The sequence below is a fragment of the Jaculus jaculus genome, chromosome 3 (genome assembly GCF_020740685.1).
Source record: "Jaculus jaculus isolate mJacJac1 chromosome 3, mJacJac1.mat.Y.cur, whole genome shotgun sequence".
NCBI classification, from domain to species: domain Eukaryota; kingdom Metazoa; phylum Chordata; class Mammalia; order Rodentia; family Dipodidae; genus Jaculus; species Jaculus jaculus.
Window position 1 is genome coordinate 115878983 of NC_059104.1, and position 18252 is coordinate 115897234.

The 18252-nt window shown below is 37.3% G+C and overlaps 1 protein-coding gene and 1 non-coding gene across 3 annotated transcripts in view; both read right to left on the reverse strand.

Moving 5' to 3' along the window:
- Nucleotides 1-14555: 14555 nt before the first annotated feature.
- The window catches only part of Arhgap42 (Rho GTPase activating protein 42), a 297464-nt gene continuing 293767 nt past the window's right edge, over nucleotides 14556-18252 (reverse strand). For both annotated transcript variants that reach the window (XM_004661915.2, XM_045145457.1), the window contains exon 24: nucleotides 14556-18243. In XM_004661915.2, the coding sequence (XP_004661972.1) occupies nucleotides 18155-18243 (89 nt within the window). In that variant the 3' untranslated portion in view covers nucleotides 14556-18154. The remainder of the gene's footprint in view (nucleotides 18244-18252) is intronic.
- Nucleotides 15555-15661, reverse strand: LOC123459756. The gene has a single exon (XR_006636497.1). It is a non-coding gene; the product is annotated as a U6 spliceosomal RNA (small nuclear RNA).

The following is an 18252-nucleotide window of genomic DNA, read 5'->3' on the forward strand; positions in this document are numbered from 1 at the left end:
CTTTGCCCTCAGTGCATATATGTATATGCATAAGCTCATGAACACAATCAATCTAGAGTAAGCTTTGCCAGCACTCTTATAAATGAGACACAAAATTATCATGAACACTAACATATAAAACCAGGAATCTGGAAACTTGCAAAAAAAAAAAAAAACCACAATCACATAAAAACAAGTTCTGACCTGTGATCTGACACTTTTTATTGAACTGGTTGGTGAATGTGAGTTATCATCTTAAACCCTAAATTTCTCTAACCTTCATTGTTTCTAAAAAATTAGGCACACATGATATATATTTTTACTACATTAAAACTTTGCATACATGATACACATCAAAATGTTTAAGATATTTTGGAAGGCATAGTACTATTTTACTTCATCTTGAACTCATTATGCCTTATCCTTATGTTGAAATATACACAAGAGTGGTTCAATGTAACTCTGAATAAATTTTCATTTAATTCATTCTGTAAATTCTTATCAGTTGTATTTGTTTAAACTTATGTACTTTGAACCTAGACATTTCATTTAATTATTGGAACATGCTATAAATGTCTATCATCTATTCCCTACATATCTATCAACACTCTGAAATAACTTCGCTGTTGAAAATAATTCTCTTACATAATTTTATACTGGATTTCTCCATTGCTTCATTGTGTTTAAAATTGGATGGTATCAGTATATAACACTAGAAAAACTTACAATACTGACAGTTTGATCTGTGATACTTTCATGCAGTTTCTACTAAGTGTTCATTTTTTCCTAAAATATGATTAGGTAAATTTGAAATCATTTTTAGGCAGCATTTTTGTTTGACATGAAAAATATTTTTGTCCTTTTTTCCACTTCCTCTCTACCCATCTCCATGAATAAAACCTTGATTGTAAAAAGCAAATTGTTTTCCATTATATGCTCCTAAAACTGATTTTGAGATTACAATTAAAAATGTTAATTTGTACCTTAATCATTCCCAGCTATATTAGAAATGCCCATGTTCTTAGTGCTTACAATAATAGGCAAATAGCTTTACACTAATGCTCCAAGGATAAACTGTTCTAACAGAACTATGGAAGTTTTATTGATTAAACTTAATTGTAAAATAATCCTAACTGAATATCATAGCAGTGTGCATGCTAAATGTAAAAATCAGTTGTTTAAAAATCATGCAGGGTATGGTAATAGATGCTTGTTATCCCAGAACTCTGAAGGTGGAAGCAAAAGGATCAGTAGTTCAAGGCCAGCCTGGATTATATGACATCCTGTCTCAGAAAAAATAAAATTATGTTCAAAATATGTATTTCAAATTTGTAAGGTCGCTGTGTTTTAGAAACTTATGTGTTAATCTGTTCTTTCAATCAGTCTGATTTTCTATATGGAACTTTTGAATGGCATGAAAAGTATATGTATTGAAAAAATTCACCTTGTAATAAATTTCATTCATTACTAACATTCCTGTCAAAAATGCATTGAAACCTCTGATATCTCTGGAAGACCTTATTTCTTTCTGCATATCAAATTCATTATTTTCATCACACCCAAATTCTCCAGTCTACTATCTAAATTGGTACTTCTTATCAGATATGTGTTGCATTTGAAATATGCTGTTGCTTATAAATACTATATGTTCCTTCTTTTGTCTGTGTGGTTTCTTACCCTCTCAATAACTGTTTAACTGATTTAAAATGAAAATATAGTCAGAGGGTCAGAAGATTTTAGAGTTGCACAGCCTCTAAATATAAAGGTATATTTATCTGTAGTCTGAGGACTGGCTTTGAAATAACAGAACTTTTATCTCGCAGTCTAGCATAGCTTCAGTGTCCTATGTCCAAGTTTCCTAGTACTATCATGAACCTCTCAGAGCAATCAAGAATGAGAATCAACTTCATTACCTCAAGTTGCAAACAGAGATCCTAAGACACCCCCTATGACTCTCCTAAGGTCATATAAGAGATTAGTGGGGAGGGGGAGGTTAGTCACTGCTTTACAGGTTATGCAGAAAAAAATCAAATTGCTTTTCTTTCTATATTCATACTACTCTCAATACTTCACATCTGACCCAAGACTTGAGAGATTTTCTCCCACAGCTCAATATTCCAATTCATTGCAGACATTAACAGGCTGTCCTATAATTTGACTCAATGCTAACACTCTCTAGGTTGGAATAGTTCAGATCTCATAGGTTAAAGTTTATTCCCAACAAGACTTTCACTTCAGGTGTCACTCATAAGCAGTGCTTTACTAGGTTATGCACAGCTGCTGTGCAACCTGCTTACAAATCCTGAGGTCTAAAGACTTTCTTTTCATGTTTTTTTTTTTTAAACCTTATGCTGGAACAGCTCATATAATCCAGGAAAAGTATATGTTTACTAACACAACAAAACATCCAGATGAAAAGCCAGGCAAAGAGGTACATCAGGTAAGATTCAAAAGGGCCCCAAGTTTAGGAGTCATTGTCTCCCTTGAGTGGGTTATGCCATCCTCTCACCATGTGGGTGTGTTCCACCAGCCAGAAGCTCTCTGAACCCCTCAAGGATTTTCTTGGAGGCTTTATCAGGTAGACATGATTTGATATTAGCTCAATCTTCAACTCCTTTCTTCCTACTCACGGGAGGATAGAAAATGCAATTGAAAGTTCTAATCATGAAAGTTTCTAAACATGATTTGGTCTTTTTAGTAAATATCTCCCAGACATAACTTCATGATAAAAATATGGTTAACATGATAGAAACATATCATCTCCCTCACCCAATTCCAGAGGATTGAACATTTCTGTGGCAGGAAGGCAAAGCAAAGACAAAATTATTAGAACAGAAGATACTCTCATCACTTAAATGACCTAAAGATACTAACAGAAGAGAATGCTCCTCACTGTTCCCTGGGGCACCAGCAAGTATGAATTGAATACCTATAATGCATCCTTTAAGAACATGAAAGCTCATGTTCAGTTAAATCTTGGCTAAATTAGAGGCAAAAAAAATTACACAAGTAAATATAAATGTGTCTTAAATCATAGGCTTCTATTCTAGGGCTAGAGTTTAGAGAAGAAAGAAACCATCATGGGACAAAGAACTTTGGACTCAACCTGGAAATATTAGAACTGAACAGAAATAATGAATGAATAAACTACAAGACAATAAAAGAGCAAGCTAAAGTTCCAGCATAAAACTACCTATATTTATAAATGTTCCTCAAAGTCTTTGGAAAACAAAGGCAATGAAATTGTCAATAGTATAAAAAAGGTAGCTAAGCATGTAGTTGATAATTTCATATTTTGAAATTGAATTAACAGTCATGTTATCTCAGTAACAAAAATGGGATATAACATGCTAACTTAAGTACAATGCCTACCATGGTGGTATGATGTCGTTAAAAAGATAACAAAAGAAATAATGAAAATCAGTGAAGAAAAGAACTTACAACTTGAAAAAATAAGCATGTCATATCACCTGAAAATGCCCTAGTGAATAAATCTCATCCTGAAATCATCTGCAAGGTCATTTCATTTAGAAATTATTTGATTACTAATTCTCAAAACTGTATGACTGCTATTATGACTTATTTTGTGTTTATTTCTCAAATAGAATTTGCAGCAGTGAAAAAAAAAACCCTCAAAATAAAGTATATCAACAGAGCAGATACCCTCTTTATGAGACCAGTCCACTCAAATTCCCAACAGATGACGAGGAAGGGAACTTTGTTGCATAGAGAAGGTAGTAGTTGCATTGAATTAGACTTTGAAGGGATCAAGTGCAGGCCAGGGTGATTCAGTACTCAGCCAAGAAGTCATTTGCGTCAATCAACACCTTCCATTTACTTATCCTTGGAGTTTTTTCAAATTTTGTTACTGTAAATTAAACTCAGGGTCTTGTGCATACTAGTCAGGAGCTTTATCACAAAATATATTCCTATATACCCAGCCAACTCATGTATACAGATTATATTCTTATAATTATATATACATATAATATATATTCTATCTGACCTCCACACATGCACATGGCACACATGTGTCCACACTAATATACAACACATACACACACATGTGTATGAATACACACACACACACAAAGGTTCAAAGCCAGAAAACAGAACATCAGCATATACAAATTCATAAGCTCCCATAGAATAATCTATTTTTTTTAATTAATTTATTTATTTATTTGAGACACAGAAAGACAGATAGAGGGAGAAAGAGAGAATGGGCGTGCCAGGGCTTCCAGCCTCTGCAAACGAACTCCAGACGCGTGTGCCCCCTTGTGCATCTGGCTAACGTGGGACCTGGGGAACCGAGCCTCGAACCGGGGTCCTTAGACTTCACAGGCAAGCGCTTAACCGCTAAGCCATCTCTCCAGCCCTAGAATAATCTATTGATGTGACAGATAGCCACCATCATAGGGTGACTCAGGAGAGGACAGAAATTCATGAAACCATAAAGATACAAAATCTTTGACTAGAATACAGAGAAGTTTTTTCATGTTAATTTTTGTTGATTATAGCTCTTCTCCTACTGTGATATAAAGGAAAACAAACAAAGTGGGGAAAAATGTTTAGGAGCTGGACTGTGGTTGCATATACTTTAAATCTAGTACTTGGGAAGCTGAGGCAGGAGTATTGTGAGTTCATGGCCAGCCTGGGGCTCTAGAGGAAGTTCCAGATCAACCTGGGCCAGAGTGAGAACCTACATCACAAAAAAAAAAAAAAAAAAAAAAAAAAAAAATTCTAGCTTCCATATAAGCTTTCTTTTCTTGAACCTGAAAGGCAATAGCCAATGAAGATTAATTAGCAGAGCAAGAACAGAGTCAACAACACCAAGGTCTATTTGCTCCTGTCTGTCCAAGAGTTCCCTTGTATCCCATAACTGCTTGGATCCACAATTCTACATCACGAGGGATATGTTTCTCAGTTTATACTAATAGTCTTAGTTCATGTTTCTTGAAGTATTTCTCAATCTCCATGTTAGTATAAGTATGTAGCCTTTCTCCCTGCAGCAAAATGGCAGGAAAAAAAAAAAAATCTTTCCCACCAGGAGTGGTGGCTCACACCTTTAATCCGAGCACTTGGGAGGCAGAGGTAGGAGGCTCACCATGAGTTTTGAGGCCACTCTGAGACTACATAGTGAATTCCATGTCAGCCTGAGCTAGAGTGAGACCCTACCTCAAAAAACAAAAACAAAACAAAAAAAAAGTTTTTCCCTTCTGCAAGACAAAGTTCTAGAAATTAAAACTAAAACTAGAGCTCAACATGAAATGTTCACACAAGATTTCAATGAAATTTCATATTCATGAAGATCAAGTTGTGTTTTCTTCCATCAGTAAAAAAATCTGGTGTTACTGACAATTGTCTTATTGTAAACTTGAAGGTATTAGCTTACTGAATATTAGAGCCAAAAAAAAATCAAGATTTTTCTTGGAACCCAAATAAGAATATTATTATTATTATTATTATTATTATTATTGATTTTGTGGATGTAGGGTCTCACTCTAGCTCCGGCTGACCTGGAATTCACTATGTAGTCTCAAGGTAGCCTTGAAATCACAGCAATCTTCCTACTTCTGCCTCTCGAGTGCTGTGATTAAAGGTGTGCACCACCATGCCCGCCTCAAATAAGATTATTTTTTTAAAACTTTTTGGTTTATCTTTATTTATTTATTTGACAGTAATAGGCAGAGAAAGAGGCAGAGAGAGAGAGAGAGAGAGAGAAGGGCACACCAGGGCTTTTAGCTACTGCAGACAAATTCCAGATGCATTCACCCCCTTGTGCATCTATCTGGCTAACATGGGTCCTGGGGAATCGAGCCTCGAACGGGGGTCCTTAGGCTTCACAGGTAAGTTCTTAACCACTAAGCCATCTCTCCAGCCCAAATAAGATTATTTTAAATGTCTGCTTTTCTACTGTTAATGTTCTTGTCCATTTTCTGGTTATATCCAATCTTATTCTACACATGTGGCCAGATTTTCCTCTGCTCAGTTATTGATCTAATGAAATATTGACAGTCCTCTCAAGCCATGTAAGTTTGTTACACAATCCTGTTAGCAATGGTCTATGCTCAAAAGTCTACCAGGGGGAAATTATTCTTTGTCTCCTTTTTTTTTTTTTTAATTTTGGTGTTCATTTTTTTCAAGGCTGGAACTAAGTCATGTACTACCATGCTCAGATTTCCTTTTTTCTTATTGTTTGGTGTCAAGCCCACCAACATCTGGAAGGCTTTCTTCATTCTAGAGAACCCATTCCTTAGCTGCGTGAGAAAGGAGGGCAGAAAAGAAGGAAAAGAAGGGCAATTAAGGTTTCTCTACATAAAATTCATTAAAAGCCAAAAGTAAAAGAGGATGGTAGGAAGAGATTATGAACAGGGTACATTGTTTGTATGTATGAAGGTTGTCAGTAAATATTTAAAAAGCAAAATGCCCATTCTCTCTCACTCACTTTCTATTACCTCTTGCTCTCTCTCAAATAAATAAATTTTAAAAATGCTTTAATTGAACCACAATACAAGGTGCAGAGTTAAGAAGAGGACAATGGCCCGAGGTCTATTTCTCAGTTCATCATAAACTGAAGCCATATGTGCTCTGAAGTAGACAGGGCACGCCCTGTGCTGTGGGGACTGCATTTGCTCATGACTGACTACTCACTCACCTAAGCAGCCGGTTATAACTCTTCCAGTTTGCACTCTTAGCAATTACCTATGAGGGCAGCCCATTGGTTCATGACACATGCTGATCTTCTGGATAGCATTGCTCCAAAGATGAGTTGCAGAAATCCAATGTATTAGCTGACATAAGAATTCAAGTGTATATGATAGAGAACAGATTTTAAGAAAAGTACATGGTTCGATTTTATGCAACTGAATGATGGTCTGAAGTTCTGCCCTTTTTCTCCATGAGAGGATGCAAGGACCCAGACTCCTATTTTCTTGCTTGAGTGAATCCAGAGTGCACATGACTTTGTGGGACAAAACCATTTATCATCAAAGCAGCAAGATGGAGGAATGGGTAGAAGTGCTTGCCTCCTGCCTTTACAAACTAGCAAGGAAGTTGTCCATGTCACCCACACCTATTCTCTTCTTACTCTGCCCATAACTAGCACTAACAGAGTCTAGGAAATACAACCCTTGTTTTCAACCACCACATCCCTAAAAATTGAGGTTTGGGTGCTGAAGAGATGGCTTGGCGGTTAAGGCACTTTCTTGCAAAGCCAAAGGACCCAAGTTTGATTCCCCAGGACCCACAAAAGCCTATAAAAAGAATACTAACGTGATAATCCATAATTACTGTGTCAGAAAGCTACTGATGCATAAAATGACATACTCAATTTGTATATAGCATAGTAGTAGCTGAAGGCTAATAATAACTGCTTATCTGGTCTAATTTTTTTCAGGAAAGTCACAATTTCTCTAGTCACATGGGTAAGAAAAATAATAATAAAGAGCATTTGTTGTTGGTATAATTGCATTTTCTGGTAGTGATACTAAAATCTTTTAAAATATTTATGTGCATTTCTTTTTTTGTGGGGCTATCACATTAGTATTCTCTTCATTCTTACATTCTATAACTATGTATTATAAAGACTATTCAGTTCTCCCGTGTTCTCAATGTTTTCTCCACTCTCAAAGTAATAAAAATCCTAGTTTTTTTTTTTTTAAATTTTATTTATTTGGGGAAGAGAGAGAGATGTATATAAAAAGAATGGATGTGCCAGGGCCTCCAGCCTTGCAAACCAATTCCAGATGCAGTGTCACCTTCTGCATCTGGCCTACGTGATCCTGGGGAATCAAACCCACGTCAGCCAGATGCACGTGGTGGCACGTGCTTATGGAGATTGTCTTCCATAAATAAAAAAATAAAATATTTAAAAAACTTATCACAAGGATAGAGAGGAATGCTACTATGCTCCTCTCTGTGGCATGAGTTGATTCTGCAATATTTTTCAATAGATTTAGCTCTTGGCAACTTGAAAAGTTAGACAGAGCCAAGCACCTTAGTCTATCAAGTAAGCTACTGAATGCCATGCTTAGGCCATTTACCGAAGACACTCAGAGACAGTATTTTCAAGTATGTCAACTAGTATTTGGGGAAATTTCCTAAAGGTATCCTCTTCCAAGAATTACCGAGGGCTGCAGAGATGGCTCAGCAGCTAAGGCACTTGCCTGTGACGCCTAAGGACCCAGGTTTGATTCCCAGTACCCATGTAGGCCAGAGGCACAAGGTGGCACAAGCATCTGGAATTAGTTTGCAGTGGCTGGAGACCCTGGCATGCCCATTCTCTCTTTCTCTCTCTGTGTTTGCCACTTTCTCTCAAATAAATCACATGTTTTTATATGAAATACGAATTCTAGACACTTGTGTGCCCCCTTGTGCATCTGGCTTACGTGGGTCCTGTAGAGTTGAACCAGGATCCGTTGGCTTTGCAGACAAACACCTTCACCACTAAGCCATATCTCCAGCCCCCCAAAATTCATACATTTATATACACACACATTTCTTACCCCTACATCCATTATCTTACAACATTAGAAGTTTAGAAAGGATTTTATCTTCTCAACTATGGGCAGTGTAAAAACCTCAATTTTAACAACACAACTTGGGTCTAAGAGCTTCAAATGTAAGCTTAACGTAGTTTAATTTTGCAAATCTTGATTTTTTTTAAAAAAGTAATGATTTAGAAAATTCAGTTAAACACCATCTTACCACTCCCAACACACACACACACACACACACACACACACACACACGTACACACACAGCTCAATCAGCTGAAGTTTAGCAGAAAGAGGAGCAGAACCAAAAACCAACTCTGCCCTGAAAAAACATATTGCTTCTATGTGTGGACATGTTTGCCCTGTCAAAATGTAAATAATGCCAGGTAAAGCTGTCCATTCACGGAATGCTAAAGAACACTTTCCACCCATCCTGGACAAGATGACACAACACAAAACCACAGCAGCCACAAACCACACTCTAACTCCTACGAGGAGTTAACTCCTTTGTTACTGAACTCATGCCCCCAATGAAAGGGGCTTGTCCTGCTATACATGCACACTGCTTCAGTAAAGGACTGGGTAATAACAGAAACTGGTCTTGTACAGAAGTGAAACAAGTGTGAGTACTTAAGTTTTGAATAAAAAGCCACTTGAGCCAGGCATGGTGGAGCATGGCATTAATCTCAGAACTCAGAAGGCAGAGATAGGATCACCATGAGTTCAAGGCCACCCTGAGATTACATAGTGCATTCCAGGTCAGCCTGGGCCAGAGCAAAACCCTTCCTCAAAAACAAATTAAAACAAACAAACAAATAAAAAAGCAGCCACTTGAATTCTGAAAATTATATAGGGTGTCCCCAATTTTGTGGCTAGGATGTTTTTTGTAAAAAAAATTATTGACAATTTTCTTACATGTACGTAATGTATTTTAATCATAATCTTTATTCTATTGCTTTCTTTGGTAACTCCATTCCTTATCCCTCTCCATTGAACCTCTTTTTACAACTAGTTTTTCTTCATTTTGATGCATTTTTTTTGCCCTCCTCCATCATCCATGACATGCTAATAGGCCCAGTACTGTGCAGGTCTTGTGCAGGTAATGACAAGCACTATGATGACAAATGTAATGGTCCTCGTGTCCAGAAGAGTGTCCCAAAGCCTTCTTCCCCATTCTTAGATCATAACATTATTTCTTTTACCTTTCCACAATGTTCCCTGAGCCTTGGAGGGTGTGGAAAAGATGTCTTTTTTAGTGCTGAGCACTCAACAGTCACTTTTTGTCAGTGCACTGACTGGAAAGGTTTGACCCTCCCAGTAATCACCATCATTGGCAAAATGAGGCTTCTGTGAACAAATATGAAAGCAGCATGAGTCTAAGGGCATAAACATAAATATTTAAAAAGGAATATTTGATGAGTACAACATATTCATTTGAATCTTGTGGCTACTTTTCATGTCACTCTTTTTAAGCAATATTTTTTTAATTTTTTTAATTTTTATTTATTTGAGAGCGACAGACACAGAGAGAAAGACAGAGGGAGAGAGAGAGAATGGGCACGCCAGGGCTACCAGCCTCTGCAAACGAACTCCAGACGCATGCGCCCCCTTGTGCATCTGGCTAACGTGGGACCTGGGGACCCGAGCCTTGAACCGGGGTCCTTAGGCTTCACAGGCAAGCGCTTAACTGCTAAGCCATCTCTCCAGCCCTAAGAAATATTTTTAATACCTAAAAATCATTTTGGTTTACTTGAACTACATTTAGTTTTCAAAATCTTGTCTTTTTATACTTTATTTTTATGTATTTATTTGACAGAGAAAAAGGGAAAGGGAGAGAGAGAGAGAGAGAGAGAGAGAATGGGCACATCAGGGCCTCTAGCCACTGTAAATGAATTCCAGACACATGTGCCCCCTAGTGCATCTGGCTAATGTGGGTCCTGGGGGAATTGAACCTGGGTCCTTTGGCTTTTCGGGCAAACGCCTTAACTGCTAAGCTATCCTTCCAGCCCTCTTGTCTTGTTTTCTTTTTCAGGACCCAATTTGGTATTCTACATTGCTTTACATTTTACTATCTTCACTTTCTTACTGTGACAGTTTCTGCATTTTGTTTTTCTTCGTTGCCTTAATAATATTGAGGGATGCTAGGCTAACAAATATTCTATGGGAAGTATTCCATATGGGTTTATCTGGTGTTTTTCTCATGCTTTTGGAGATTTTGGGAAAGGACACCACAATAATAAGCTGCTCTTTACATATTATTGTGTGCAAGTCTATGACAGATGTTATTATTTCTAAAACTGTGCTGCAAATTTAATGACCCTCTATTTCCAGTATTTTTTTTAAATTAATTTATTTATTTGAGAGCAACAGACACAGAGAGAAAGGCAGATAGAGGGAGAGAGAGAGAATGGGCGCACCAGGGCTTCCAGCCTCTGCAAACGAACTCCAGACGCATGCGGCCCCTTGTGCATCTGGCTAACGTGGGACCTGGGGAACCGAGCCTCGAACTGGGGTCCTTAGGCTTCACAGGCAAGCGCTTAACCGCTAAGCCATCTCTCCAGCCCCATATTTCCAGTATTTTAATGCTTCCAGAATGAGTATGTGGTTATTTATGCTGCCAAATTTGTTAATCTGGGAGTGGGGGGCATTGGATAAATCCTGACTTTGAGGAAAAGGAAACTTCTTCAGCATTCTTCTGTCACACCCCTCCTTTCAGCATTCCTCCAAGCTTCAGCCTGTAGTGGGTTGCAGAGCATCTTTTCTATTGTCCCAATGACAAGTAGGTCACCTATCCTCAGTGGGGGTACTTCTTTAACAACTTCACCTATGGCGGCTGCAGTCTCTGGAGGGTTGAAACTTATTACTTGCTCCTATTTCCTTCTGTACAAAACTTTACACTTGCACATCCTTCTGCTCTGCACTTTCCCCTGCCAGACACAACAGTCCGCCACTTTTGAAGTCAACTTTGTTCAAGTTCTTAGGACATGGGCAGAATACCAAATGAATTGCCTCTAGCCGTGTTCCTGACAAAGTCCTCTTTTCTCTCTGAAATTTTGTATGGTGCACTTCCACACTCCACTTTTTTTTTTGCATTCAAACTCTCACCAGAATGGCTCATCAAGTTCTGTTTATAGTATGTAAAACATGTCTAGTCAAAAGTTCCAGATCCTTTCCTATTCTGCTCACAGACCATTTCCAAAGGACCAAAACCCACGTGGTCACATTTATCACAGCAATGACCCCACATCTCAATATCAATTTTCAGAAGCAATTACCTTCTTGTTGGTAGGACAAAATACCTGACCAGAAGCAGCTGATGAAGGAAAGGGTTTCATTTGGCTTTCTGTTCTAAGAGGAAGTTTCACCATGGCAGGGAAACCATAGCACAAGCACACAGCTACTGAGTGTCACATGTCATCACATCAGCATGGAGGAAGTAGCCTTTATACTGGCTTGGAAGTGGGCTTCCTTTGAAGCCAGCCCCTAGTAACACCCCTACTCAAGCAAAGCTCCCAAAGGCTTCACCGCCTTCCCAAACTACCACCAACTGGGAGTCAAACATTCAAAACACTTAAGCTTATAGAGAGTATTTTATTCAAAGCACCAATAGTCATAAACCTAATAAAATTCAAGGGAAGTATCTGAATATTGATATTTTCAGAGCACTCACAAAGTTTTGCAAAATAACAGTATTTGAGATAAGCCTGCAGGCTTGTTATAGTTACCATTTTCTTCATTAAGGTCACCTCTTCAGATATCTAGTATTATCACTATTATCTTAACTTCGCACATTTATTTGCCACCAAATTCTCCTGTGATTTTCCACTTAGTTAAATCAATAATGATGAATAATGATGACTCACAGGATAAAGCACCTTGGTTTTCCTCCATATGAAGCCAAGAGAGCTACTATTCAACAGAGCAGGTCTTCAGATACAAAGACTAAATTGAAATGTGTTCATATAGTTTATTTTTAAAGTCATTTAAAACAGTATAAACATACATTATAGATATTGTGGTGATTTAGATTAGGAATAACATAGGTTATTTACATATTGGCATGTGTATGTGTATGTGTATATGTATATACACACACAAAGTATCGATAACTATAGAAACATTACAAAATAAACAAAAAATTCAATGATAATTTACTGACAATCATTTTCAGCATATTTATTACTTATTGTGTTAATTGCTGCAAAGCTCCTAGTCATAACAGAATCTAAATATCCAACCTTTATATAAATTGTAGTACCTCACACATAAGAGTATATAAATAGATTTTGAATTAAAAACAGGCATTTTCCTTGCCAAACTTCCTACTTGTAAGAAAAGAAAGAGTTCGGAGATTTTTGAAATTCCATCCTTTTACAGATAATGATACATTGGGTTTTAAGAATGCATCATGTACAGGTAGTATTCTCAGACCCTTTCTAGTACATATAATTTTCTTTGGGGGTTGGGAGCAGGCTGCTACCCAAAGAACAATGTGCATTCTTCATGGAAGAAAAAAAGCCAGTCTAAGCATAGTTGGCTTACTCTCAGCCCTCGAAGGGCACAAACCATGGGAAACCCTGGGGACAGACAGATGCCATGGGAGGAGAGAACATGATCAGCTTATTAAGGCCATCTTAGAATCTTCAGCCTCACGTCCTCCCATACTTCAGTTTCTCCAGAAGACCTTCATCTTGAATTGTGGGGAATGTGCATATTTTTTAATATTTGAAAAGGGTTTCTACTTGTCAAGCCTCCTCAGTAAGCACATGGATTGTACTTCTCCATATAACATCAAGAAATACTCACCTTGGCTGTGGTGTAGCACTCAAGTGATGGCATACTGCCAGACCCCTAGTCCATACAAGTTTCTGAGCATGGATCTAGCAAATAGAAACATGTTTCTTGCTAATAGCTTCTAGAGAGTACTGACAATATTCCTCAAAATAATGGGTTCAAGCAGGGCGTGGTGGTGCACGCCTTTAATCCCAGCACTTGGGAGGCAGAGGTAGGAGGATAGCCAAGAGTTTGAGGCCACCCTAAGAATACATAGTGAATTCCAGGTCAGCCTGAGCTAGAGTGAGACTCTACCTTAGAAAGCCAAAAAAAAAAAAAAAAAAAAAAAAAAAAAAAGGGTTCAGCTGGCCGAATATCATAAAACCCCTCTTTCAATGACTTGACACCATTCATAAGCCTGATTTTTCCCAAGGTTGTTGCCATTTGAAACAATGAAACAATGGGTGAATATAGTAAATATGTTCAGGAAGTTGATAAATACTTGTTATTAGCTCTGTGGATCAACAGGAGAAACTACAGTCTGGCCATCAACTGTTCAGAAATGTTAACCTCATTTTTAAAAGTGTCTTGATTGCAGAAAGAACAGCACAGCAATGGAGGTGAAATTACATAGCAATTTTAACTTGAAGTGGGAAAACCTTGGACTTCTGGACAGGAGTCAGACCTGCTTTGTTCTTTACCAGGAGATGATTTCAGAGTCCCGCACAGTGATGTGAGGTCACAGGAAGGGATGCAAGAGACAAATCTATTGTGAATCTAAAGAATAAAATCTGTTGTTCAACTGGTCTGCCTTTGGTGTGAAGTAAAAAACAAATCAGGTTGCAAGTGCTCATGAAGGTCTCTTCAACACATACCTAGGGGTATTACAGGTAGAGAATCCCTATTCAAAAACCTAAAATCTGCCAGCAGTCATGGCACATGCCTTTAATCCCAGCACTCCAGAGGCAAAAGTAGGAGGATCACTGTGAATTTGAGGCCAGCCTGAGACTACATAGTGAATTCCATGTCAGTCTGAGCTACAATGAGATCCTACCTCAAAAAATAAAATAAAATCCCCCAAATCAGGCTGGAGAGATGGCTCATCAGTCAAAGGCACTTGCTTGCAAAGCCTGACAGTCTGAATCCAATTCCCCAGTACCCATGTAAAGCCAGATGCACAGTGATCCATGTATCTGAAGTTTGTTCTCAGTGGCAATAGGTCCTGGAACACCCATTCTGAGATATCCTAAAAAATCCAAAATTTGAAACATTTTTGAGCATACACATTATGCCACAACTATAAACTCCATACCATGGAACTTTTTATTCACAATTACAAATATTGCTCAAAATTACCTTTAGGCTATATATAACAACCATATGAAATACCAATTAATTTTATGACTTGACCTCACTCCTGTTTCCATAGTATTTTCATATTCTGTAATATTTTCAAGGACATAAGATCTCATATATATGAAACTATTCTAAAATGCTTCTGGTCCCAAGCATAAAGATATATTCAATCAGTGCTGCATTTTTTTTTTTTTTTTTGAGTTGAGGCTCTCAGCAACTCTTCTAGAGTAGCATCAGGGTTAGTGATATCCTTTGACATAAACAAGAACCTGAGGTTGGGGTCTGGGTGTGGGAAAATTAACAGTGCGGTATCTTCATGAGGTTATGGTAGGAAATTTCTTCAGAATATAGTGGTAACTTAGAAGGCACTTCACAATGTGAAAAGCTAATTACCATGCAGCAAATGGAATCAAATTTGTATCTTTATTGTCACTATTTGGGAACCTGGAGAGTGTGGGATTATGAGAACATAAAGTATATTTGTTGTGTATTCTTTTCTCCACCATTCCTGAATAAGCCATCGTTGAGAAACTCCGATATGCTCATGCTACAATACAGTGACCCAAAACAACAAACAAGGACAAATAACACTTCTTCAAACTTCATGGACATTATAGGGGTATAAAGATTAATTTACTTTGCAGATACTGACAAAACACAATAGGAAAATCACTCAGTTGAATGACTAGTTTCTATAATGTAAGTTCAGTGGAGTAACAAGAGTCACCTGTGGAAAGACACCAATGTTTTACTCTCAGAGATACATTCACAAATGACATGGCATAATTATCTTAGACGCTTGGCATCATCCCCACATGGATTACTGTAGGTCATTTGCATAAGCGCTGCTGTAGGTTTCAGAGGTGAAGATAGGGCAGTTCGAATAATTCCACACTGTCTCTGAAAAGGTACGTTTCCATCACAGCAACACTACTATAATGTTTCAAAAAACATATGGAATGCTTCAGGAATTTTCGTGTTATCCTTGTTCAAGGCCCATGCAAATATACTCTGCTCCATTATGACTTCAGTGTATGTGCTGCTGAAGGAAGCATGCTCTTACAGTTTTTGATGTAACTCTCTTCCAATGCACTGTATTCCCGCATCATTAATATTTGGTGTGTTTTAGAGGACATGGCTTCATTTTCTCAGTGCTTCTCAGTGCTTCATGTGCAAGGAGCTTACTTCAGGGGAAAAGCTGCTTAGCCTTTCTCCAACAGATCATCGTGACTTCTTTACATATGTAACCAACATGAAAATACAGTCTATAAGGTTCTAAAAAGCCAAGCAAAAGTACAACATGAGCCAGCATGTTTACAGTTTGTTTCAAGAAAAGGACCACGACAGATAATGCCAGAGAAGATGCTTCACCAGCAGAAAGGAGACTTCAGAGCCACATTCCACACAAGCTTTAACTCCTCATTGAGCATCACTGGAGTCAGCTCACAGACATCTCAGAAGCAGGAGTGCTCTGGTCTGAGCTAAAATGAAACTTGAGGTTTCATTATGTAGTAGCAAGTTGACTAAGATTCTGAATCTCTCTGGAATCAAGTTGGTCTTTGAAAGAAAAGCAATTTTCCTTAAGTGATTCTGATTTAGCAGGATGCCAGGGGATGGCAAGTGTGCTTTAACGACAGGGTACCCTGTAAAGTAGGGGGCTGGGACAATGAAAAAGATCTGTTTCATCAGAGTGTAGAGAGCCAGCAATGCTGTTAGTACCACCAAGGGTCATGAAGTATCTTGACCAATGAGGTCTACCATTTGCACTATAGTATACTGAGATCAACAGCAAGAAGGAAGGAGACAAGACAATCTTTTATCTGACTTCCCCATCACATCAGCATCACTAGTCTTTTGTGACATCAGAGTATTTATATTCATTTATTTCAATTCATTAATATTTATTTATTCCTGAATGTGTATATTTGCTATTGCTCTTTTTACTTGTTAATTCTAATCCATTATGTTCATTTTATATTTAATAACATAAATGCTCTGAGGCATAGTGGTATGTATGTTGTACCTATTACCTGTTGAAATATTGATTTAAAGTAGAAGGAACTGGAATGTAAGTTATAATACCTAAATGAAGCTTGACACAGTAAACACTGAGTGTCTATAAAGTGGAGAAAACTCTGGCAAGGTATCAAGGCCAAGTAGAGGAGGGCTGGTGGAGCCAAGTGGCAGATAACTAAATTTTTTAGACTCTAAAGAAAAGCTCTCTGCCACACAGATACTCATAGAAATAATATATTAAGATTATCAAAATAGAAATAATAGAAAACATAGCTGATATATAACCAAATCATGGATGCATATAAATGAATAGTAAATACCAATTTCTATGCTCTATAGGTTCAGTGAAATTTTTAGGAAGGCTATAAACAGGATGCATAAAGAAAAATGATATGTAAATTTTATTCCTGCTAAAGATAATGCCATGATTTTAAACTCTGGTATAACTTAAGAATCCAATACTTTGTTGTTTACTTTCCGTTTTGACAAAGCACAGATGTTACAAAGTGCAGCTCCCCTATTAGTGTTTCTAAACAGCATAGTTATCATTTGTAGAAGAATGCCTCATAAGCCACCAATGGATATTACTAAAGTACCTTGACATTTCAGTGTTACAAGTGGACTTATATTATACTGTGTTTTACAATTACTTTGTAAGTATAACTCCACTCGTAGGATGCCATTTGAAGATGTGCATTTGATTTATTAACATTTATATTTTAATGTAAAATTTTATAAAAAGCTCAATAGTTTTGTACAACTTTTAGAGGAGGGGTCAGTAATCTTTGATTCTCAAGTCAAATCCAGCTTGCCACAAAAATATTTACTATCAAGCTTTTCCAGAAATAGCTTAAAATCTTTGCTCTAAACCCATGAAATCTGTCAGAAATTCTGGATGGATTGTCTACAGAGGATCAGTGTTTGACTGAACTTGCCTTTCTTTATACATATAATATACATAATCACTTTTGAATACCATCATCATCGTGGAAAACAAATAAAAATAAAGTTATGATAAAACAAAGACTTATTTTCTTGAAATGTTTAGGACCAGCAAAACAATCATATATAAAACAGTATATTTTTGAGAAAAAAATAAACAAACAATTTAAGTTACATTTTTAAGTAATGATTTCAAGGTTTTTCAGAGAATACCAGGCAGTGAAGGACAGATCTCAACATCCATATAGTAGATTTGTGGATTCCAAATTTTGTGGATGTAGTATTTAACACAGTATTTGAGATTATAAAGTTGCTACAAAAGAGACATTGTAGAGAATTACTCATTGCCAAAAGATAAGAAAGATATATTTTAAACAACACACACATGAAACCAGCCAAAAAGAATGGCCACAATTTTAACATGTTTTTTCTTTCCATTAACAGGGAGCTACATAGTCTGCTGATGAAGAGCTTGATCAAAATTGACTGTTTGCATTTAGTGGCTGATCCCCATATCTGTGTCAGATAAAATCACAGCACTTATGTGTTACCATGGATACCATGAAGATACTGCCATCCACTAAACAGTATTAGAGGAAGACAACATAATTTTCAGGGACTAGTCCTGTTTTGCCTTCATAAGTTGCCTTTAACCATCCTGGTTCCACTGATGGGTACACTGGTAAAA